This window comes from Sinocyclocheilus grahami, unplaced genomic scaffold, assembly GCF_001515645.1.
Source record: "Sinocyclocheilus grahami isolate Dianchi unplaced genomic scaffold, SAMN03320097.WGS_v1.1 scaffold1193.1, whole genome shotgun sequence".
NCBI lineage: Eukaryota > Metazoa > Chordata > Actinopteri > Cypriniformes > Cyprinidae > Sinocyclocheilus > Sinocyclocheilus grahami.
Window position 1 is genome coordinate 194636 of NW_015506372.1, and position 25754 is coordinate 220389.

Below are 25754 nucleotides of genomic sequence, written 5' to 3' on the forward strand. Positions count from 1 at the left end.
AATTTACTAGTATTACTATCCTTGTGGGGACATTTGGTCCCCATAACGTGATAAATACCAGGTACACACACACACACACACACACTGTGCATTGCATCCATGCTGACACTGGAAAAGTTGTCTGCTCTTTTATTATGAAATATGGTGAGATTTTCCATAAATGTGCAAAATATATGCAATTGTTCCTATTACATATTTGTTATCTGAAATCACAGGACATTTGGAAAATATGTCTTAAAATTTGAAACAATACATTCATTCAGTAAATTCTACCACTATACTATAACAATACAACAGCAGAATCTAACATAGGGTGGCTGAGTTATTTCAAACGTATTTACAGAGCATTTATTGTATGCTATCTTGCACATTATGTACAGGTACTGTTTTACTTGATGTTGATTATACTTTAGAAATAACAGTTAAAAAAAAAACATTAATTCAGTATTATATATAATTTATGGTTAAAATATGTTCTAATAAATCAGCAATAAATGCCTCTGAAAACCAATTCTAGGGGCACATATTACCCCTTAATAAAAAAGAATACCTTCTGACACTGTTGTGTATGATTATTCAATTGTCACGACCTCATGATGTTCAGATCATAAAACATTACACTAGTTCAAAAGACACGGAGCAGTCTCTGTGGCATTAGACATTTTCCAGCTGCAGTTGGTTTTATCATTTTAACAGTTAAAAAAAAAACATTAATTCAGTATTATATATAATTTATGGTTAAAATATGTTCTAATAAATCAGCAATAAATGCCTCTGAAAACCAATTCTAGGGGCACATATTACCCCTTAATAAAAAAGAATACCTTCTGACACTGTTGTGTATGATTATTCAATTGTCACTCATGCTCATAATTATGTAATCATGACCTCATGATGTTCAGATCATAAAACATTACACTAGTTCAAAAGACACGGAGCAGACAAACAGTATTTTATACAATCTGATCTATATATAATCTCTGTGGCATTAGACATTTTCCAGCTGCAGTTGGTTTTATCATTGCATATTAATATGACTTATGATAAAATCACTGCATGCATATGAATGTGGATTTTCCAAATATCTCTCATCTTCGGTTTCCTTGAGTATAAATATGATTATCAGGTGGACACCCAACATAAAGGATATTAAGCTGTTATATATATCTATATCTAATCATGTCATGTCAATAAATGGAAAAGTTAGCCAGCTGTTTATTATCACATCAATTATTGTGCCTTTAGTCACAACAGTAATTACGAAACTGAAAAAAGATGAAAATCATTAACAAGACCTTTGTTTCAAAACATATTCGATAGCTTGATTGAGACTTATTTGCTACATAAATCTATAATACATAAAAAAACAGTTCAAATTAGTGCAGAATTAGGCCTATTGCTTTGTTGCCCACAATTCTGTCAAGAGTCAGCCAACTTTCTAAATGCATAATGAAATGCAGATGTTTAAGAAAGTGCTGCGGTGAGTTTTTAGAGCAGAATAAAATCAAAAGTGCCTTTTAACCCAGTGCCCCTTTAGCCTTGTTGTACCCTAAATGTGTCTTTAGCTCTATTCAGACAGTAATTGTTTCTCATGTGGACGTCTGTAAAAATAAATTAACATGGCACCTCAGTAATAAAACTCATGGATTCGGATGGCTATTTATTCACAGTGGCGGAGCGAGTTCTATGATCCTACGAACCCGGGATCGGTTCTTTTTTTCACTTCTTTCTTGTTCTTTTTTTATCATCATGTAATGGGGACTCTTTAGGTAGAACCAAGTGTGAGCTTTACTACACAAAATGCATGGTCAAACAGGCAAGGTCAATATCCACCAAACAATGTAATTCTAGGCAGAGGCAAAAGAGTAATCCAAAGGAACAGGCAAGGGTCATAATCCAAGTGAGCAGTCCAAAGTAATAAATAAACAAACAAAACAAATGAAACAAGGCTATGGCAAATGAAAACACTTGGTAGAGTCAGCTACAGCAAAACAATACTTCGCAATGTGAATGAGTGCAACTTAAATAGTCCTTCTAACTGGAAACAGCTGTAGGTGTAATCAGTACTTGGCATGGGGTGTCATGGGAAATGTAGTCCGTGAAACAATGGTACAGGTTAAGGATGGAGTGGCCTCTAGAGGATCTCATGGGCACTCCAGCTGGAGATCCTGACACGTCACTTGAACATAGGAAGGTTTTGTCAAAAATACAACATTCTGGACCAAACAATTTTAGCATTTAATAGCATACTATACAGAAATTGATTAAAGTAATCAAATGTAAAAATAAAGCACTGCATAGACTTCACCGTATAAATTAAACATAAATTGATTCATAACAAAGTTATACAATATTCAATGAAGAGCAGTGAATAATTCTCTCATTTTGTTTTATTGTTTGATTAACAGATGATGACAGACAGCAGCAGGTTTATAGGATGCTGTCACGGAATGCACAGATACTGACTTGCATTCGATTAATTTTAAAAACGGTTTATTTTCAATTAAGACATAGCTGACTGTGTTTAGTAAAAACTCACCAAGGCGGACATTTTTACATATACAAAGCACAAAGTAGCCTATATGTGTCCGTGTTTCAGTCTGTCTCGAATCGCGCACAAGGAAAGCGCTTGGGGAACAGTGTCTCTTCCGCAGCTCAGTGCGATTTTAACTTGTTTTTTTAGTATCGAGGAAGAACGTATTAAGTATTAAGAACGAGGAGGAGACTGTATATGACAGTCAAGTTACATGATTTGACTGATTTGGGTGTTACGTAGAAAGGGCGAAGGAAAGGAACATTCATGTTTTCATAACCTCTGGACAAAATCAAAAATTAAACTAAAATGAAATAATCGTTGAGAGCAAGGGGGCCCTACGCAACCTACGTAGTTTGTGTATAGGGAGGATCGGCTCTGGGTAAATGTGCACAAAGAGAAAAACAATTTGGCCTTTACATGCTTGTAAGTGTATTTATGCACACAGCTACACACATAAATGTATGCACACTCACACAGTATTGGCAATATTGTTGACTTGACTCCACAGACACTATTTGAAGAGAACTGAACTGAGCTGGATGATGACATCACTGAATCAACGATGAGCTGACTGTGTTTAGTAAAAACTCACCAAGGCGGACATTTTTACATATACAAAGCACAAAGTAGCCTATATGTGTCCGTGTTTCAGTCTGTCTCGAATCGCGCACAAGGAAAGCGCTTGGGGAACAGTGTCTCTTCCGCAGCTCAGTGCGATTTTAACTTGTTTTTTTAGTATCGAGGAAGAACGTATTAAGTATTAAGAACGAGGAGGAGACTGTATATGACAGTCAAGTTACATGATTTGACTGATTTGGGTGTTACGTAGAAAGGGCGAAGGAAAGGAACATTCATGTTTTCATAACCTCTGGACAAAATCAAAAATTAAACTAAAATGAAATAATCGTTGAGAGCAAGGGGGCCCTACGCAACCTACGTACTTTGTGTATAGGGAGGATCGGCTCTGGGTAAATGTGCACAAAGAGAAAAACAATTTGGCCTTTACATGCTTGTAAGTGTATTTATGCACACAGCTACACACACAAATGTATGCACACTCACACAGTATTGGCAATATTGTTGACTTGACTCCACAGACACTATTTGAAGAGAACTGAACTGAGCTGGATGAGATTAGCGATGGGCTCTTTCATTCAGAAGGTGGGGCTTCATGCGATTGAGCGGCCATATTGAGCGTTGCCCCATTCAAAACTATACTAAACATTCAACTTGGGTATTCTATAATCTTTGGCATAAGTGAATGAAATGTCACAGTTTTGCATTGTGCTTTGAAAACGGCAGCGGATAGCCTAGATTTATAAAACGGATAGTTCTGGCCCTTGATTCTGATTGGCTGAGCCTCCGCTTCACGTCGTGCCTAACAAGGCCCCTTAGCTATTATAAATTCACTGTAAACCACGGCTTCTTGGGGCTTATTGCTTTAATATGCTCTCAGTTCGAATAGAAATCTTATACAGTATTACAGTTTGTCGTTTGCAAATGAGCGCAATCTTTATTTTGGTCGCACATGTGCACCTGCGTACCACTTATGTGCACCCCTGCCCATTATAATCAGTGATACTGTCTACAAAGGATGTGGTGCAGCGTTTTGAGCCACTAACACTGTGTCTACACGCGAATGTGCCGCAACAGGTAGAGGCTGTCTACACTGGACTCTACAAAGCGACCCTTGCAAATTATTTGAACTTTGTGTCAGTATATCATAAATACAATGAGGCATCAGTTTACTGTCAGGGGTTTGTCGTGTCGTGCCACATCTAGAGTAGGCAGCATCACTGATTATAATGGGTTCTGATGTCTTTTGTCGTGTCACGTCGCACTGCTCGCGTCCGGTGTAGACACAGTGTAACAGTAAGCAGCTGCCCCAGTGTATTTCTAACATAATCCACATGGGGATGCTTTTTCCGACAACAGGACAAATGGATATGGAATGTTCGAAACTTTCAGAAATGTATTGATATGACTGCAGTGCCACCATCAGATGAGAACAAAACATGCACTGAATTAAGCTGGATAATGAAATTTTTTGTAGAGCTGCTTCACAGCCGAGTCGCATATTGTAACATCAGGCAGCACTGTTATTGAACTGAATTGAATGAACAATGAACTGACTCGAGCTGAATAATGAACAACAAATCCTGCCTTTTGTAGAACTGCTTATAACTGAATTGAAGTCATATCAAAATTGATGAACTTTACACTGTTACTTAGGGCTGCACGATAATGGTTAAATCGTTGATCACAATTATTTTCCTCAAAAAATATAATCACGATTATCATAATTTTGCTTCTTTTTTAAAAATGTTTTATCAGAATTATTGTACTTTTACATAAGCACAAATCAAACGTCAACCCGCATGGTTTGCTTGCAGATTTATTCATAGCACAGAGTGCAAACTGCCGTCAAAGAAAACAGACTGGCTGTATTACACTTTTATTTGAGCACAATATCTCATTAGAGATTGCTAAACTCCAACTTACATATTTGCCTTTTTGTGCATGCGTCTAATTAAAAGAAAAAGCTCTGTTTTTAAACTCTGGCAACTGCAACCTTGTGGCAAACTTGTGGAGGTTTGTTACTAATGCAAGACAACGCAAATGTCAAATTAAAATAAAGCGTTTTGTGGATATATCGCAGATGATTATGCTTAATAAATCGAGAGAAACAGAACCGATCCGATACCAAAAATTCTGAGTATCTGCCGATACCTATCCAATACTATCACAGTTTTTTTTTAATCAATGTAGAATTTCTAACCTCTGTGTGTTGAACTGATCATCACGGTTTTGTGTGTTAAACACAATCTACTAAATATAGAAATTATAAATATAGTTTCATCATCTTGACTGTCGTAGCCAAATGCAATGCATATTTTGAATGCTGAATGAAGGATGACTGACAGCCACAGTGGAGAAAAGAGTTTACATCAACTTGAATTTAATGACTTTAATATTCATCTGTACCTCACATTAAACTATGGAATGGCTTCAGAAGACTCTGAATATAGTTCACGGAATCTTTATATTTTGTTGGGCTTAACAATAACACAGAATAGTATACGCACTATATTGGATTTGGATCAGTCTCCCATTCCCTTTAAGAGCCAGCTGCGCTCATGCCATGGCAGATTTGCTATTTACATGGCGGAATTTGCAAGCGCAAAGACAGAACGCGTCTCCAGAGATTAAACGGAGCTGCTCGTCCGCGAGTAAATAGGTAGCCTAATTCTGATACATGCAATGACTATCCATTATGACACGTAGGCATTTTTACATTTGTGTAGCCTACACTACACAATAATCTTTTACATTGCAATCCTTTAATTTTTTATATTTGGCATGTTTGTGTGCTGCTGTGCGTCCCTGTGTGTGTAATAAGCAGAGTGTACGTGCGCTGTGGACCCGCCTATACTAACATGCTCTTTAAATAACAAAAAAACTACTGCGCCATTGACTTTAGACCAGGTTTTAGTTGGTCAATGGCGGTCAGTCTTTTTCAGTTGCCTCAAAATAGCAACGCGACAACAATGCGCCTGAACACACCTCGTTTTCAGACCAGCACGCCCATGAGCGCACAAATGGGCGCAAATGCATTTGCTATTTAAACAACGTGGCGCAGGACATGAAAATGATAACTGCATCGGGCTGAAACTACCCAGCAGGCACACAACGTCATAAGATGTTGATATTTGGTTAAATATCGGTTGCGACGTCGGGTGACCAAAATTCAATGTTAAGTCAACGTCAAGTATTGACGTCAACCCGATTTTCATTTTCAACCAAAATGCAACATCTGTCTGATGTCATGTCCAACGTCAACCTGACGTTACATAGATGTCCAGTGCCTGCTGGGTAGCAAAAACACTTGCGTCGCGCCTGGCGCCGCATTGCGCCGGGTGTATGATAGGGCCCCATTTCTGTTTGACGTTTCCCCATTACCTAATGAGTGCTACAGCATATAATGGCACGTTTATGTTTGACATGTTAGTAACTGAACTGTAATAACTTCGTTTAAATCGCTGCTCTAATCTGTGATTCTAAATCTGTTTAATGACTAACTCTGCATTAGACAAGGTGCATTTTCAGGTCTACAACACCATAATGCTCAGATGTGACAGAAGCTTGTACTACTAACCCAGTAGTAAAAATAGATTTATAACCGTTTTACTGTATGTGATTTTGTTTATACAAAATCTAGACCTCTCATCCTTTTTACAGGTTAAACATTTTTGTTTGAATGTGGATCAGGCACATTTTGAGGTGGGTTAAGCTCTCGGGCTTTGACAGAATTGCTACAGTCCCATGACAGAGCCGTTGGTGAGAAGAAAATGTAAAAATAGATTGAGCTGATAACCATGGCTATATTTAAACAGCCTTTCTCATCTCCTGGTTAGATTTTTCCTTTCATTAAGGGTTCATTTCCAGCCCAGCAAATCAGCCAGCCTTTAAGCATCTTCTCAATTACTAGTCTTCGAAATCATCCTGCTGAATTGTATGAAACGTCTTCATAGTTTATGTGACCTGTGGTTATTCTGCTATGAGACCTGTATGAGGGGAACTGCATTCATACATTTACTAAAGATCACTATGAAACCAAGCATTAGACAATAATTGCAAAAAAAAAAAAGTATTGAAAAGCCTTGGATCAGATGCCAATTAGTGTGATAGTTTGTTAAATATTATGATAATATTCATTTGGGTCAAAGACGAAAAAGAAGTTTCAAACATCAGAACAATGAAAGTTTAATATAGCGTTATTTTTTCCCCTGTACGTTAAAATGGGTCCTATTAATTAATTAGCAAAAAATAATGACTCATACATTTTTACCATGATTTACAGAAGACACCCACTAAAATGTCATTAGGTGTAGCAGTATTTTATACACCAAAAAGTCTTATCAAGCTTATTTAGAACAAGAATCATTAGATGACATTAAAAGTTGAGCCCCAAAAACTCATTGACAATTCATTGTCATTTTAAATCTTTTCCAGTCTTTGCCATTATTCTTCAAACCACTAGGTTTGATCTATTTCCCAGGAATTTAATTTTAATTGTTTAAAATACAACAAAATTTAGTATGTGAAAATTTTCTTATTTATATTTATATATATTTATATAAATATATTTATATATATATTTATACAGTTCAGACTTCCACCTTCAGCGCACAAAGTGGATGGATTTTAATAAAGCAAGCTCTAGAGTCATTTGTCTTGTCATTTTTGATGCAGGTTTTGTTGAAAGATTGCCAGGTTTTAAGTTGTAAGTACATTGCTAATGGGATTTATGGAAATGGAACATTCAATCAATATGTCCATCACAAGCATCAATAGGTTTAAATTCTCCCTGTGTGTGTGGTGTTACCGCAAGCTTTCCGTGTTGATCCACTATTTACCGGATACTGGCAGCACTCAAAATAATGAATAGATTGTGCTTAACTCCAGATTCAGGTAAGCTGTTATGAACCGCCACTTTCCAGTTTGCTTAATAAATATTAATGGCAGCAGAAGATGTTGCTAAAGAGGTTTATGCATCTTTTAAAGATGCTCTCCCCATTTGTGCTGGTTAATGGCACATTCGTTATTCTAAAATGTTCATTTATGGCTGTGTTCTTCAATGTAGCACGAGGTCCTTGATTTCCTGCAGAACACAACCCCTGGTGTGTCATTAAGAAACTGAGCAGCCTTCAAGATACTCAGCCCTTCCATTACAAACAAATAAATACCTCTCAAATCTGACATTGCTAATTCGGTTTTCTTCTTTGTCATGTTCCTGGGTGCTTCACTCCTTTTATCATTCCCCTCGTTGCTAAAGAGGATACCCACTGATAGTTAAATAGCTTTGTCTTTCCTGCCTGCATGCTTACTAGAGTTTGCAAAGAGAACCTGCAGCCATTTTGATGTTCAGTTTAGAGAAAAAAACATATTTCTGTTATCTGTGTTTGTGGATTTTGTATTTGTATTTTAACCTGCAGCAGGGGTGTTTCCTTCAAGGAGGCAAGAAAATAATTCATAGTACAATAATAAAACAACACAAGTATCACAATATATGACATTAAAAAGTATATAAGTCAATCATTTTTCAAAAGTAACACTGTCCATCAGTGAAACCAGTGGGTAAAGTTAAAGCGGGAGGCCACGGCTCTCTTGCCTCCCCTGAGCCCATTGAGTTTCTTAACCAGGGCTGCGTGAAACCTTGTGGTCCTTGACGTAATGCCAGGGGGTCTGTATAAAGTATGAATTTTTGTATATTTTGTATATTTTGACATGGCATGTTCCCATTAAAAAAATCTAATATAGTTGATGATATGGCCACATACTGGACAAGTCAACTAACTTAAATTATACTTGATTGCATTTGGTCCCCACTCCTCACAAAGACATACATGATACTAATGAGTCAATTTTGTTCTGGGTGTCCTTGAGGATGGTTCTGAATTGGACTGGGGTCCGGTACTCAAAAGGGTTGCGATTCACTGCCCTAAAGCATGCGGTGGGTTTGGTGGGGGTAATTAAGAATGAATGAGGGAAAGACAGGTGAGAGGCAATGCCTCCATTGCGCTCTTAACACGTAGCAGGGATGAGGAAGGCATTTGAAATACAAGTGATGATAATCCAAACAGATATGGCAGGTGATAAGAATACAAACATGTAACATAAATCCAAATAGGGATGACAAGAATCCAAAAACGCAACAGCTTTACCAAAACTAGTAAAGACAAAAACCGACATCCAAAGACTCAAACATAGGGCAATATACACAGACAAACAATAGGATAACAAGGCACAGGTGAAACTGTTTAAACACTATGATAATGTAGGCCTTGTACAGACTGCCAGCAAAAATCTGAATTTTTGCATATTCGGATATGATCCAGATGGGTTTTTGAAAATCTTGGGGAAAAAAAGACTATTGTTGTCTAGTGGGTATCATGGGGGAAAAAGTTGATAATGCTAATTGCTTCAGATGGAGAAAGTGGAGAATCAAGCCCCATGTTTTATAAGCCCTCTGATTTTATAAGTCTTCCTGGAATTTTTATCTGACCACCAGTTTATTTTTGTATTGTTCAGGGTCAATGATGATTTAATTGCATGAATATTACAAGTTAACTTTGAAGATATATTTTCACTTTAAATAATTCGATTTGAATTTACAAAATAACTTTCTCGTGATGTTGATAAAGGAAGGATCTTAACATGCTTCAGTGCTAAAATAAGCTAAAATGATGCATGCTGGAACATGGCAAAAATTATAAAACACTACAAAGTCAACTAGAGCTAAATTAAAGAATAATTAACACTCCCAAGATTGCTGTTTATACTTTTCAAACTTCCAAAAATAAATTGTCACGGAATGCCAGGAGGAAACAGGGTAAGTTCCATGTGCAGTTTATTGAAAATAATAACAGAACAAAACAGAACAAAACGTTGCAAAAGGTAATCCAAAACCTGACACCGACAACACCAACTAAGAAGACAATACAATCCAGACGCAAATGACAGACAGAGAAGGCATGATATATATAGCTGGGTAAATGATGAACAGGTGTTACCGATTAAACCAGGATTAGTGAGCAGGGGACTATGGGAAATGGAGTTTAACACAAACAACGAAAACAAAAGAGCGCCCTCAAGTGACCAGTCCAGGTCACCACAACAAACACTGTGACATAAATAATACATAGTGGGTTGTTTTGTTGATGCAGTGATGAAAACGTTAGATTTGTGGAACTGTTGTGATTGAGAACATGATGGCATTATTCTCTCCTGTCTCGTCGTTTCACCTCTATTCAGCATGATATTTATACAGTAAAGCCACATTTTGTGTTCTTGTGATGAGGGGCGGATTTAGTGGTTTGAGGGCCCCAGGCAAAATATATGAATGGGGTCCTATGTATTTGCACACATTTACAAATTTAGCCTTTAGGTTCCTTTTTTGTTGTGATGCTTGCTGCTGCATGATGGTGCCCCAGAGTTGTGTCCAATGTTTCTACATTTTTCATGCACATGTTATAATGGCGTTCTTTCATGTTGTAGACCACGAAATAGCAATTCATTTTCACAAAAACAAAATAAATTATAAAATGATAAACCTCACAACTGAGCCTTTAAACAATAAAAAAAAACAGATGAGTCGGAAGTATAAATTATGATATTAATTTAAAACGGGGTTATGTGGGTGGATTTTCGCATTGGTCTGAACAAAAACTGCAGACATGATTATTGCAAATGCACATTGATTCTCAGCCAGCAGGAAGTGCTTTTTTCAGAAATACAGCGTTTTCCCCGGTAACGAATGTAAACAAAGCAGCGCTGCGCTCATAAACGTTACTTTATCAGATATAATGAAAATGCCATGGAAAGTTTTCTGAAGACAGTCGGTTCCCTTCATTCATTCATATAAAAACTAAAAACGAATTGAATTAGTGAGAATGAAAAAAGTGTGAAAAAATATAGCCAATATTGAGGAGAAAAGTCCACTGATGACTGTGATGAGTGACCAGCGTAAGCCTGTGTGCCAAAGGCTGTCTAATTCTAAACTTTAAAATACACTTATTTTAGTTATTTTAACTACAAATTTAAATGAAAAAAAAAATAAAAATAATGAAAAGGAAATTATACATTTGCACACACGGATTATATCAACCAAACTGCGTATGCATCCTCTACTTGGGTTCTTATGAATAAGTAAGCAGCATTTAAAACTAAAAACAAATAATGCACACTGTTGCTCAATATTTAATTAGAGCTTCAGATGAATGATATTTTTATTTGCTACAAGCAGGATACATGAGAAGTGTGTTCAACTCGGACACGCAGACGGTTGTCGTGGTGATAAACACCGTAAAAAGCAACCATTCGTGTGTTCGCGCTTAATGCGCATCTCGTAGATGAAAAGCATTTTAGGGGGCCCTTGGCTTTTGGGGGCCCAAGGCGGTTGCCTACCTTTGCCTAATGGGTAAGTCCGCCTCTGCTTGTGATATGCAAAACTCAGTGGTTGAAAACAGGTTAAGAGTCAGATTATTCATTAAGATAAATAAATTACAGGATAGTGTTTCAGATGAATGATATTTTTATTTGCTACAAGCAGGATACATGAGAAGTGTGTTCAACTCGGACACGCAGACGGTTGTCGTGGTGATAAACACCATAAAAAGCAACCATTTGCGTGTTCGGGGGGGGCCCTTAGGGGGCCCAAGGGGGGCCCTTGGCTTTTGGGGGCCCAAGGTGGTTGCCTACCTTTGCCTAATGGGTAAGTCCGCCTCTGCTTGTGATATGCAAAACTCAGTGGTTGAAAACAGGTTAAGAGTCAGATTATTCATTAAGATAAATAAATTACAGGATAGTGTTTCACATGCTGCCAACGCTATTCTGTGGACCAGTAGATTTCATTAACTTACAGTGCTGTGGGTCTGTGAAACATGGGTTGCATGGGGTGCAAAAATGGGGTATGCAGTATGCAGTGCATAAGGGCATCGTACAGGGGGAGGCCACTGTGCCAAAATCATTCCTTGAAAATCATCTTTAATAAAATGTTAAGTAATCAAAAGCTTATTCATTAAATGAGTAGCATTTTAAATTAGTTAAACAAATACATATTTAATTACAAAATTACATATCAATCACTCACATTAGCTACTCTAAAGTCTGTCACAGTCACATGACATGCATTAAAATGGACTAAAATTGAAGCAAATGTGTCTATATCAATAACTATTTGTTCATTAGTCTTGGGTCAAAGCTGCTTGTTATGAACTGTTATTCTTCACGGAAGCTTTTTGTTTAAAGAGCTAATAAAATAATTCAACTCAAATTTTTTTTTTTAACCAAAATATTTACTTATGTGGCAAGTAACCATGTAATAAACCATGTAATATGGTAATTATTGCAACAACAAAAAAAAACCTATAGAGTGATACAGGACTGCTCTGCTTTGAGTAGAAAGTAGTCTACTCATAATATATATTAAAAAAAATATGAAGATACATTAGCTCTGACTGATTTTAAATCGTAATTTTGGCCACCCCTGAAATGGGTCATACAATTAACATTACCTGAGCAGTTAAATTAAACACACTATAAAACCACGTTCATTCAGGGACCTGCATTTATTGCATGGGTGGTGAAATAACATAATGTGTTTAAAATGCATATACACAGGGAGACGAGGAGACACATTCCCGTTCACACCTGGTGTTTCATTCAGCAAGTTCCTCAGTTAAGACATTTTCTTCAAAGAAGTTCTTGATTACCAATTTATTTTAACTTGTGAATTTGACCTTATTATGACCAGAGAACAATGAAGTATTTCAGATGTGCAATGACTATAAAAAAGCCTTTTTGGGCTTTAAGAACTACACTGACTTATGAACTTCTGCTTTCATTCTCTTCTCTGCAGGAATTGCTTACAGAGAGTGCTTGGACAATGGCACATGGGCACTGAAAAGTAACTACTCCAACTGTGAGCCCATTTTGATCCAGTGGATGAAATAAGCTCACACAAAGTTCATATGCTCGCAAAATGAGACGACAGAAAAAGACAAGGCAAGCAGCCGCTTTTGTTTCTGCAATGATAACTTGATAAGTTATATATACATATATATAACATATAACATATATATTACATATAAATGATAACAAGACCTCCGCAAAACGCTTTGAACTTTTAAACTGTCACTGGCTCCTTTTTTCAGTTTTTTGTTTTTCTAACAGAACATGTAATCAAGTGACAGAAATACTGAATTTATGATCCATATTGTTAGAGTTTTCAATAATTACTTGGATTAATGCACTGTTACACTTTTATCTCTTTTACTTTTAAATCAGAATGATATCTTAGCTTTACCATCCATATCATCTGTGGTCTTATTTTCCAAAGATATGTCCAGGAGTACAGTCTACCAATATCATTACAGCGACAGCACTAGGAACACCACATACAGCAAAAAAATTGGTTCTGAAAATTGATCTGTCTTTGGCACTACATCACCCAATGATTTTGCCTTAAATGTATTGCCTCGCCATGGTGAAATCATTCAAGATATCAAAAATATGTTTGCATCTTAGCATGCTCAATGTCTTAGCATCATGCTGACCAAGTTTGGTGACGATCTTATGAATCCTCTAGGGGTAGTATTTAAACGTTTTTAAAAGCTTTTGCGTGGGCCTAATGCCTGATGACTCTGGTGTGTACACAAATTTTGACGTTTTGAGAATGTTAAGGGCCACAAAAGCCCCCAAAACCTAAAATAAAATAAATAAATAATCATAATAATCTTTGGGAAAATAAAAGGGTCCTGTGTACTTTCAGTGTTTCATTCAGTATGGATAAAAACAGCTGAGTCCTTGTGAATTCTGAAGCCTCTAATAAAATGGCCCTAATAACATTAACAGAACATATTTACAGGATTTTGAAAAATCTTCAGAAGTGCAGCTTGGAAAAGAGATAAGAATTTTTCATGAAATGGGAAAAAAGAGTGAAAAGACCAGTGCAAAGCAAGACAATTTAAGCACGCTGGATTTTCTGATATGCAAATGAACACCTAGGAATAAGAAAAAAGTAAATCCTTCTTTGCATTTGAATATTACATGTTCAAATACCCAAATGGAAAACAACATATCAAACAGGTGAACTCTTAACTGGAAGCTTTACTCTAGATAGAGCCAGCAGCCCTTGAAATAGGGTAGAACTTTAAATGAGTCAGTGCAGCAAGCTGTTTTATATTATGCATGTGCATTCAGCAAGTTCCTCATCACCTACTGATGTAGCGTCAAATGTATCTATGAAAGGGAACTAATTCTTTTATTAACAATGTCTGTTCATTTACGAGAATGTGTTTTTTTTTGTTTTTATTTGTTAGCTAGTTCGTTTGCAGAATGAATGACTTACTAGTCATGTTTTAATGCTGTGTGAGAAATTGCCAGGTGTGACATTCAGTTTCAGTAGTGTTGGCAATAAATGCTTACATACATTTTGGCAACACATAAGGTTTGAATACAGCTTCAAATATGCCTTTGCATAAAGTTTCAAATAGTGCTGCCAAGTAACACACTTACAGTAAGAAGATAAACTCCACTTGGGTTTCTGAAACACGATAAAGCTCTGAAGATAGCATGGGCAGATAAACCGTCTTCCTGAAGAAGAGAAATACAAGGAGTGATGGGGCATGTCCTTTTAAGGCAGAGGTGATTCTAGTGCCGTCAGGCAACGGATTGGCATGATGCTTTACGGGTTTCAGACAATCGTCACACTGGAGGTTCCTACAGCATCACCTACTGATGTAGCGTCAAAATGTATCTATGAAAGGGAACTAATTCTTTTATTAACAATGTCTGTTCATTTACGAGAATGTGGTTATTTTTTGTTTTTATTTGTTAGCTAGTTCGTTTGCAGAATGAATGACTTACTAGTCATGTTTTAATGCTGTGTGAGAAATTGCCAGGTGTGACATTCAGTTTCAGTAGTGTTGGCAATAAATGCTTACATAAATTTTGGCAACACATAAGGTTTGAATACAGCTTCAAATATGCCTTTGCATAAAGTTTCAAATAGTGCTGCCAAGTGAGTTACTGTAAATTTGATCTGTTTTCCCACAGGGAATGCTGTAATTACATTTGCTCTGTTTTCCCAATGTCCTCTGCACCAGCTGCAATGTTTACTCTGCTGTTGTTTCATGTTTGAATATGGTCTTGAATATGAATATATGAATAACTGAAATTTGAATATGGTTTTTCAAGTCAATAAGATATATTATTTTTTTTAAATCTTGTGCATTATATATATATATATATATATATATATATATATATATATTTAATCAGTTTGGCCCAGTTATTTAGCTATTGTCACATTATATAAAGCAGCCCATATTTGACATAAGAAACTATTAAGCATGTACATAGTATTGCTGTGTAATCGATATAAATTCTGTTCACTCCATCTTACTTGCTCATGCATCAGTTAACTTCTCACGTCACACGACTTCTGCATGCAAACATTCTGCAAAAGACAATTGGATTCCTTTAGAGTTGTGTCACAGTTTTATGACCTCATTCAAGGACTCATGAGAAATATATAAATTAAATTAAATTAGTCTTTTGGAAGTTTCCAAATACTGGTAACTAAGTAATACATATTGATCTGTGCCATAATTGCAATCATTTATTACCATATCATATGCTGGAACAATGAGTTTCTTCTTTAATCATGGCAGAATTAATAATGAACCGGGTGTATTTTTCACATTTTTTAATTAGTTATTTATTTATTTTACAGAGGAAGTACCCCATGCACTACAAGATAGCCCTCATCATAAACTACTTTGGTCACTGTATATCTGTTGGAGCTCTCGTTATTGCCTTTATTCTCTTTCTGTGCTTGAGGTAAGTGTGTCGGTGTATTTTCAGCACTATAGTGTGTGAAGTAATACCTTGAGCTGTGGCCTTGTTTAAAGTTAATAAATGTTCATTCAGTGCAGGAAAAATGTATATTTCAGGAAACTTCGATCATATCAGATCATATATATGCTAAAGGATAGTTTCTGTCATTATTTACTCTAATTGCATGAGCTAAGGTTGCAGGTTGAGATGCTCAAACAAACAGCAATAGCCTATTTTGATAGCACCACAGAGTCACAGTGTTTACACTTTTTTAGGAAAAATCAACATTCGAATCATTTAAAAAAAATAATACTAAAATAAACATTGTTTTTAAATAGGCAAACTTTATAGAAAGTGTTACTGAACATTTCCTTAAATACATGTTCAGAATGATTAATCTTTCAGAAATGACTGTTGTCTAACTCTTTGCACAGTCTCATTTCCATGCATATGTAATTCCTTAATCAACTCGTGCAATGCTAAAACTGTGTCAAAGTGTAATTGCTGAAATGATTGTTTCATTGATTTATTATTTTAAATTCAAGGAGCATCCGATGCCTTCGCAACATAATCCACTGGAACTTAATTACGACTTTCATTCTGAGGAATGTAATGTGGTTTTTGCTTCAGCTGATTGACCAAAACATTTATGAGACGAATGAGGTATGAAACACTTTTAAACTTACTTATCAGCTTATTAGTATGTAAACCCATCAGCAGGTTTCTATCATTTACATGTATAGTGTTGGCCAACGATTCCTCACCAATATAGTTTTCTGTATTACTGTAATACTGAAGGAATTGCATGGGGTAGTATTTTTTTCTCTCTGGAAAAACACTCTAGTGATATTTTTGTCTGCTGGTATCTAGTGCCTCATTAGAGACTTCCAGCATTTTTATATCAAACTTGACAAAGTAATTGACAGTGACGAGATCAAAAGTCAAAGGTACTTCATTTTGCAATGTTTACAACATACAATGCTAAAAAATGACTTTAGTCAAAAGCTTTATTGAAGAACTAAGGAACAATGTGTTTATTGAGAGTGACATGAGAGGAGTGTTTTCTTATGCAAAAGACGAAGAATGAATAGCCTTGATGAATACCATTTCAAAATGTACACTTTAGGTACTAATACATACCACTTAGGGGTAAATAAGGTGCAAAGATGTACCTCTTTGTAAGTTTTTGTACCTTACGGTACTGCATCAGTGACAGTTTGTACCTTTTTCTGAGAGTGTACAGTCAAAAAGCACATTTGGTAGATGTTTTTCCCCCCCCCAATGAGTTCAAGTTGCAGTATAGCACCTTATAAAACACATTATAAAATGATTGAAAAACCTGGGACGTGAGGTTGTTTTAAGACCTACAGTATAATAGGTCTAATTTTTAGTATCAAGTCTGTACATCCAACATCCAAATGTTCACCTCAATTAACACCCTGTCCTTTTCTCTCCGTACAGCCCTGGTGTCGTCTTATAACAACAATCTATAATTACTTTGTGGTGACCAATTTTTTCTGGATGTTTGTGGAGGGCTGCTATCTTCACACGGCTATTGTGATGACATATTCCACAGACAAGCTTCGGAAATGGGTCTTCCTCTTCATTGGATGGTGTGAGTTGATTTCTCTACACAAGTTTGCTTATTTTGAAAGACCTAATCATCTGCAATTTGCATCGACTGTGAATAAGAAAGCTTAAATGTAGTCTGCTATTCATTTTGGATTATTTGGAACATTACTGTCTTTCACGTGATTCCTATGAATTTTGTGAAACCTGTCAAAAACATTCCCAGGTCATAGTCATACATCATGCCAATAAAAAAATAAATACGTAAACAACAAAAAATATGATAACATACAGAGCTGAAATATAAATGGGACAGATGTTGCAGCACACAAGATCAGAACACTTAAACTTCAAGATCAGATTCATAAGATTCAATGCAAGAATGAAAATATATAAAATAGATATAAAAGTATAATAAATGTACCATACATGACATATCACAAAGCATTTGAACATTGCGAAGGTACTTTAGGTGCTTGCTGCTTAGTGTGCCACACAAAAGCACAAAAGTTAGCATGCTAACAGTTTAAGCTAACATATAGCTGCTAACGCAGTTAAAGGCAGGGTAGGTGATTTGGTTCATTTGTTGAGAGTCTCTTCACATCCCGATAGCAATCACTAAGTTAAGTGGTCTAGATGTATTTATATGCATTTATATAATCTGTGGAAGGTGTAGGACCATAAAATGTTCATCCAATCATATCCCTCGGTCCGAGGGCTCTGATAGGCTGTCCTGCCTGCCTGTCAATGTATATATTTGAATACCTTCATGCACCCTGTTCGCAGACATGATACTGTACATCATCAGCACGTTCCATTACTCTATTGCAGACCGAGCGAGAATGGAAGACGTTATTATTGTAATATTATGCGTTTGTACTGTAATGTTTTCTCACCGGTGAATGAGACATGAGCTAATCTGACAACATTGCATTCAGACCTCCACCAGCACTGTCTCTCATTGTGTCGCTGGTCAGCCTCTGCTCTGCCTGTGTGCATTCATGTGATTTGGAGGAGGCGTGGCTTTGGAGAGTGATTTGCAGGGAGGGTGGGATCTTATGCTTTTAATGCTAGCTTGCTTTTGCCACCCAGTCCGAAATCATCTATCCTACTTTTAACTGTTGGCCTGATAGTGAAAAAGCCTGCAATTTTTTTCTGTCCTCAGACTGACCCCTTTACATAAGTGTCAAATTATTAATGAGCACGCAAAAACTTGCTATCCACATTTTTGATGGGATTTTTTTTGACACAGACTCAAAAAATTGTAACATTTTCAACATCTTCTAAGAAGTAGAGCAAATCTGGATCGGCGAACGGCCTAGAAGCAGTTTGCGAAAGCAGTTTATGTGATAAATCAAAATTCAGGAGTGTATTTCAGCAAACCTTGCTATGAAGTGGCCGATCTCACAAGCTGAATGTTTGGTGGCACAAGGTGCCAAATCAGTCACTTTTCTAAGCTCTTCGACTGCCTCAGAAGTCAAGCCGGAACATATCCTTCCACTATATATTTAAGGGAGATTAGGCTGGTACTGTCGCATCAGGCACATTGAATCTGGGGTGTGTTTCCCAAAAGCATCATTAGCTAACTATGGTCACTATAGTTGCATTGTTACTAACATAGTTCCATGATTCGTTGTTTCCCGAAACCATAGTTCAAACGAACGTTCGCAAACAGCATCGTAAACTTGCGTTTTTGGAACTACAACTCTCAACCTGTGCTTAGAAGCATAGTTTCTTGTTAGTAATACATATGGACTTCAGTGAATTATGCTCATGGGCACAATATGCAGTACAACATATATGTTCCATTGTATTTAAATATATACAATCTAATCTATATATTTTAGTGCATCCTCAGTAAGCACAGTTTTTGAAGAATGTTCATAAATGCCTAAGGGAACCCTAGAGTATGACGTAAGAGGGAACCCCTGATTAATCAAACATGGAATAAAGCAAAATGACAGGAACAAAAATAAGTAAATCATCAGGTGCCATGATCAATACAGCAGCATCTCGGAGATCTTGACTCAATTAATTAGCAGAAGTTATTGCTCCACCACATGCGTGTGACGCCATTAACAACGGCCCTATATTGTTGAACTAATGTGGTTCAAATGACAGAGATGTGACCGTGTTTGAGAAACAGTCATGACTAGCTAGTTGGTTTCCACAACAATGCATTGTACAATGGTTGTTAATCAGAGAGTTACGTCTTTGTATGGGAAATGCACCCAGGTTTGAGGTTGTCATCCAAGGCTGCAATTTCCAAGAAGGAGCTGAAGATGGTAAGAGATAAACCGCAAGAGTCATTTGAACCGCTGGCATCTCGGCTTAAAGGGATAGTTCACCCAAAAAATTTCTGCCATCATTTACTCTCCAGTAAGTTGTTCCAAAACTGTATGGATCTATTTCTTCTGATGAGCACGATATTTTGAAGAATGTATGTAACCAGTTGATGTAGTCATTGTCTTCTATAGTTTGTATATATATATATATATATATATATATATATATATATATACAGTATATACAGTATATACAGTATATAATATAGAAGCAACTGTTTGGAAAACAACATTTTACAACAACAGCTTAATTGTGATGACATTTTCTGCACTGAGGTATTGATTGCATTGAGGCTGAAATGTCAATTTAGTGCTGTCATACAGGTCATGGTAATTAAAAAAAGTTTCCATTTTTGATTACATGTTCTATAATTGTATTATATGCAATATGACATTTTAAACATCTAAGCTCTTTATAATTAGAAGCACAACACAACACAACCCAAAACAACTGCAAGGTGGCAACGTTACCATTTTAAAAATGAGAGAATTTTATTGTCGTAAATAACAGATGGCATGCAATTGCAGTAGTTAAAAAATAATGTTGTCCATTCACTGAGTACTTAAAAGATTCTGGCACTAATATAATTAAATGGTATAAAGTATTTAAAGTACAGATTATTGTGAAGTGTACCACATAATATTTGGAAGCGTGTATTACTGAGAAGGCTAAATGCCATTCTAAGGACTATTTGATATTTGACATTCACAGCGTTCTCAGTCTTTGTGTTTAACAGTCCACCAATGCAGTTAAGCACATTCAGGCCATGTACACACTGTCAATTTTCAGGTGTGACAACCATATTTAAATATGGGAGTGAATCCCCAGAATACAGTTTAGTGTGTGTATGGAACAGAACTCATTCTTGAAACTGTGATGATTGACACCATTGTAACCATAGCAGACAGAGCCATCGTGTTTTGTTTATGTTTGGAAGGCTGTTTCACAGAGTATGCTTTTGAAGGGTTGCCATGTCCACTGTTTATAAATGACATTTATTAAGTGTCTTTGAGCTTGTTGTTTGGGCTCGGCTCGTATAGCGATCCATTTTATGGTGATAATAAAGTTGGCAGGTGCAGGACACAATATTTTGGTATGTGGCTTATTTCCAAGATAACACTTTTGGATTTTTATTGGAGTTTATTAAAGGCTTGTTCCCATTTGCCTTTTTTATGTTAAGATCTGGCAACACTGATTGAAGCGGTACCTCCTTCCCTGTGATTTCTTGCATCACAATTCTGATACATGATGTTTAAATACATAATTAACAACAAGTTGTTCAGTTTTGTTCTATACACTACATAGAATTTCTGCAAATGCGGTTGTTGCTATCTGCATTTTTCAGGAGTCAATTTGAAAAAAGCAAAACATGCTATTTTCAGGGAAGTCGTGGCCTAATGGTTAGAGAGTCGGACTCGTAACCCAAAGGTTATGGGTTCGAGTCTCGTACCGGCAGCGATTGTAGGTGGGGGGAGTGAATGTACAGCACTCTCTCCCACCTTCAATACCACGAGGCCCTTGAGCAAGGCACCGAACCCCCAACTGCTCCCCGAGCATAAATGGCTGCCCACTGTGTTCACTGCTGTGTGTGTGCACTTTGGATGGGTAAATGCAGAGCACTAATTCCGAGTATGGGTCACCATACTTGGCCACATGTCACGTCAAAAATGTCACGTCAAAACAAGACAACACAACAACAGCATTGCAGTATAGCTCCTGTAGCATGGTTTGAATGTGAGGAAGGAGCTGCTACATAAAGGCAAAAAGTCATGAGAGGAGGCAATGTTTCCATTATGCTATGATTGGCTCATTAACTTGTATGTGTCATAATGCCTGCCTATCAAGCTTGTAAATTGCCATGAATCAGTCAAACAAATTAGTGGAAATGGAGGGACTAATTACAAAGCAAACAACTCACCCACTCAGACTATAATTTTCGGTCACATCCAAATTAAATTCAATTTGAAAAACTTAAAACATGAAATTCTCTTTGAGTGAGCTGTTTTTTAGAGCGCTCAGCTCTGATGAATCAAAGTGAATCATCATGTGTTTACTGAATACTTCTTGACTAATGTTCAGAATAGAAGGTGACTATTGATAATAATACCCTGTTTGATATTAACGAACAACAGTTTGTAGAAACAAAAAATATTTGTGGCTATTATATTATTATTTTTAAGTAATATGAAAATGTTTAAAAATGCATAAGCAACAATACTTTGATTTTGAATTGATTTTAATAAACAGCATGTTAATAAACACATATTATAGTATTGGTTACTGTAATGCTAGTATAAATAAATAGAAGTCTTTTGTAAAAATATACACTACTGTTCAAAAGTTTGGATATGTTAAAGGATGTGTTAAATTGATAAAAAGTGATAGCAAAACTTGTATTGTTGCAAAAGATTTCTATGTTGAATAAATGCAGTTCTGTTTAATTTTTAATTCATCAAAGAATCCTGAAAAAAAAGTTCACAGGTTCCAAAAAATATTACGCAGCACAACTGTTTCCAACATTGATAATAAATCAGCATATTCTGAAGGATCATGAGACACTGAAGACTGAAGTAATGATGCTGATGAAAATTTAGCTTTGCATCACAGGAATAAATTATATCTTAAAGTAGAATATTAAAATAGAAAACCATTATTGCAAATTGCAATAATATTTCACAGTATTACCGTTTTAACTGTATTTTTAACCAAATAAACCCAGCCTTGATGAGCATAAGACACTTCTTAAAAAACATTAAATATATTACTGATCCCAAACATTTGAACGGTGATATGCATATTGCATATTGACTGAATTACTGAGGTAGAAGTGGACCGGCTGTGTGATACAAGTGAAAGCAATTAAAAAGCTCAGTACGGTTGTGGAGATCTGAGTTATTGGCATCAGCTGCATATTACAATATGAATATATTTGATTAAGTAGACTCAAGTAATTTGTGACAATATTTCTGGCTCAATGTCTGATGTGTTCTGTTAGCAGTCTGCTTGTCATCGTTGAACAAATGTAGCCGTGTAGTTTGGAAATTCTGCTTTTTCCTGCTGTCTTTCAGCAATCCCAGTAGAGACGTTTAATGGCTCCTTCATGCGACTTCCTAAAAGATTCATGATTTCTTGTTCCCTGCTCATTTAGGTGAAGAAATCATTGGCCTCTAAAGCATTACGCACAATACAGCATTTAGCATGGCTTTGTTGAAATAAGACTGACCTACAGAATGTGTGATCAAACACTTCAGAGAATGCTTTTGTTTAGTATGGTTGCATCCTCTTTCTACAGCGTTCATTAAAATACAGGAGGAATTGTGCACACTGATAGCATGGTTTATTTGCATGTGCTGTGCAAATTTACTATACATTGGATATTGACCTAAATAAGCCCAAAAATTAGCATTACATGTAATCAGCAGTGTGCAATTCTCAGTTTTCGAATGTAAGAATGTGCCAGATTTGAACACTCTTCTTCTGTCGTTTGATCATCTTTTGACGAATGCCATGATCAAAAGAAAATCCCATCTTTCTGTGGGCAGTAATAGCGCAGTGTTAATTGCGGCAGGCAAATAATGCTGACATTTGGGAATGAGGTGCATATTTGAAAAATCACACAAACTTCCCACAGCACAGGTTCAGTGCATTTAGTGGGTGGTTGATGTATAAAAAGCTTTGTGCACTGAAATATTGTACACAAAAATGGCACAGCTGTTTAGTACATTTCAATAGGTAATCACCTGTTGGGAAAACAATGTTTAATTCCCATGTTTTTGCAGTTGCTGTTTGTAAAGTGTGATTTGCCAACGCATGCATTCTTCCCTCTTTCAGGTATACCATGTCCGATAATTATAGCTTGGGCCATTGGAAAACTTTACAATGAAAACGAACAGTAAGTTGCTGATTTGCAGAAAGAAATGCTTATGATTGGAGTGAAAGAGTGTTGAACATGATAATTGTAGAGTAAATCAGGCAAGAGATGTCAATTAATGAGCCTGTGTTTGGAATACTTGGAAATTAGTGGAATTTCTTGGGCTATATTTTGAATTTCTTAATTCAAAATATACTTGAATTAGTAAAATTCAAGTATATTTTTTTCAATTATCCAAATAACTATAATAATAAGTATACTAATAGTTCTATAAGTATATACTTGAATGTGTACTATTTCAATACTTCATACTAAATCGTCCCACTTTTTAGTACACTTTTAAGTGTACTTTAAGTGTAACAGTAATACATTTTGAGTAAACAAATACTCTGCAAAAGCAAAGAATTGCGTTCTGTAAGGTAAGTTAATGACCTATTGCTGAATTTACAACATGACATTGACAATGATACTGAATACAAATGTTTTTATGTAAAATATAAAATATATAAACAGTAAACTATAAGTACTTCACTTGAGTTATAGTTGCAACACTATAGAAAAAGTTAGATGTATCTAGATGCAACTTAGATGTAAGTAGTCCAACTTACTCCCAAGAAGTATTGAAATGCAGTTCAACCCACTGTTAATTATATTCACAAAATAAAGTATATATTTCATTGTGGAAGTGTATATATGCTGTGAGAAGTGAGAACACACTCAAGAAAATCTCTGTGTTCCAGATGCTGGTTTGGGAAGGAACCTGGAAAGTACATAGACTACATTTATCAGGGGCCCGTGATTTTAGTTCTTCTTGTAAGTATTATTATATTATTGCTTACTTCTGATTTATGGTTGCCAATTCCTCCAAGAAGTGGAGGAACAGTGTGAAGAATTTGAAAGAATGTGAACAAAAATGAACTTTTAAACCATTACAAAGACTGAGATGGCCAAAATGTAAATGTAATAACCAATGTGATTTTTAAGAATTGTTAACAACAGCAAATAGTAAGCCAGATCTTGCCAGAATATCAGCTTTTAATATCAGAGCAATGTCTCCTGTTTTCAGATAGAGTACTGAAGAGAATTACTGAACTTATGCTAGTTAAGTTGAATCTATTTTTTCATGTAAAAGCATTATAAACAGTATTTAATGTAAGCTATTCTGCAGGGGCAAAACACAATGGTGTCTTTATGAGCTCTCCACAGCTTGAAATGTCTGCATATTATGTACAGAAACATCAAACTGTTTCAATAATAGGCACAATCACTTACCTACATCTCTTTTCTTTCTCTTCGATATAGATAAATTTTGTGTTCCTTTTCAACATTGTGCGCATTTTAATGACAAAACTGAGGGCTTCAACCACATCAGAAACAATACAATACAGGTAAAGATCTTTAACTAACTACTGCACACTATAACTGTAATGAGCAAGAGTAGTGAGATATTTGCTTAGGCTAAATGACATCCTGTTTCATGTTCAGTAGAGGAATAGTTCTCCCAAAAATAAATGCTCTGTCATTATATACTTACCCTCATGTAGTTTCGAAACGTGTGACTCTCTCCTCCTTGTGACCATGATGTTATACATAATGAAAAGTGAAAAAAATAAAAATAAAAATCATGCAGGTAGATTTTAGTGGCATCTGTAGAGAGTTGATTCTGTATAAATTTAAAGTTTCTGATGTTAGAAGTCACTGCACTGACAATTTTTTTAATTTGTCAGATGAGGGTCTAAGAAGATCCCAAAATGTTTATAATCTGGCACAATTAGTAATTTTCATCATTATCTAAAATATCAGATTGAATGCTTTTTAATTGTAAAAAACATGCATGCAGTTTTCTGACCAATTAACATTAGACAGCATTGAGTAAGCCAATCTGTTTTTTGTTTTTTTTTGTCATTGCAAAAGATAATTTGAGCAACACCTATTCGCTACAGTAGTTTTAGCATGTGTGTGTATATACAGTATATATATATATATATATATATATATATATATATATATATATATATATATCATAGATTC

General features: G+C 35.9%; 1 protein-coding gene across 1 annotated transcript in view; it reads left to right on the forward strand.

Moving 5' to 3' along the window:
- The window catches only part of LOC107567879 (corticotropin-releasing factor receptor 2), an 84294-nt gene that overhangs the window by 1236 nt on the left and 57304 nt on the right, over positions 1 to 25754 (forward strand). The window contains exons 3-9 of the mRNA XM_016253657.1: positions 12957 to 13038; positions 15836 to 15940; positions 16483 to 16600; positions 17399 to 17552; positions 23684 to 23744; positions 24464 to 24536; positions 25026 to 25111. Of these exons, the coding sequence (XP_016109143.1) occupies positions 12957 to 13038; positions 15836 to 15940; positions 16483 to 16600; positions 17399 to 17552; positions 23684 to 23744; positions 24464 to 24536; positions 25026 to 25111 (679 nt within the window). The remainder of the gene's footprint in view (positions 1 to 12956; positions 13039 to 15835; positions 15941 to 16482; positions 16601 to 17398; positions 17553 to 23683; positions 23745 to 24463; positions 24537 to 25025; positions 25112 to 25754) is intronic.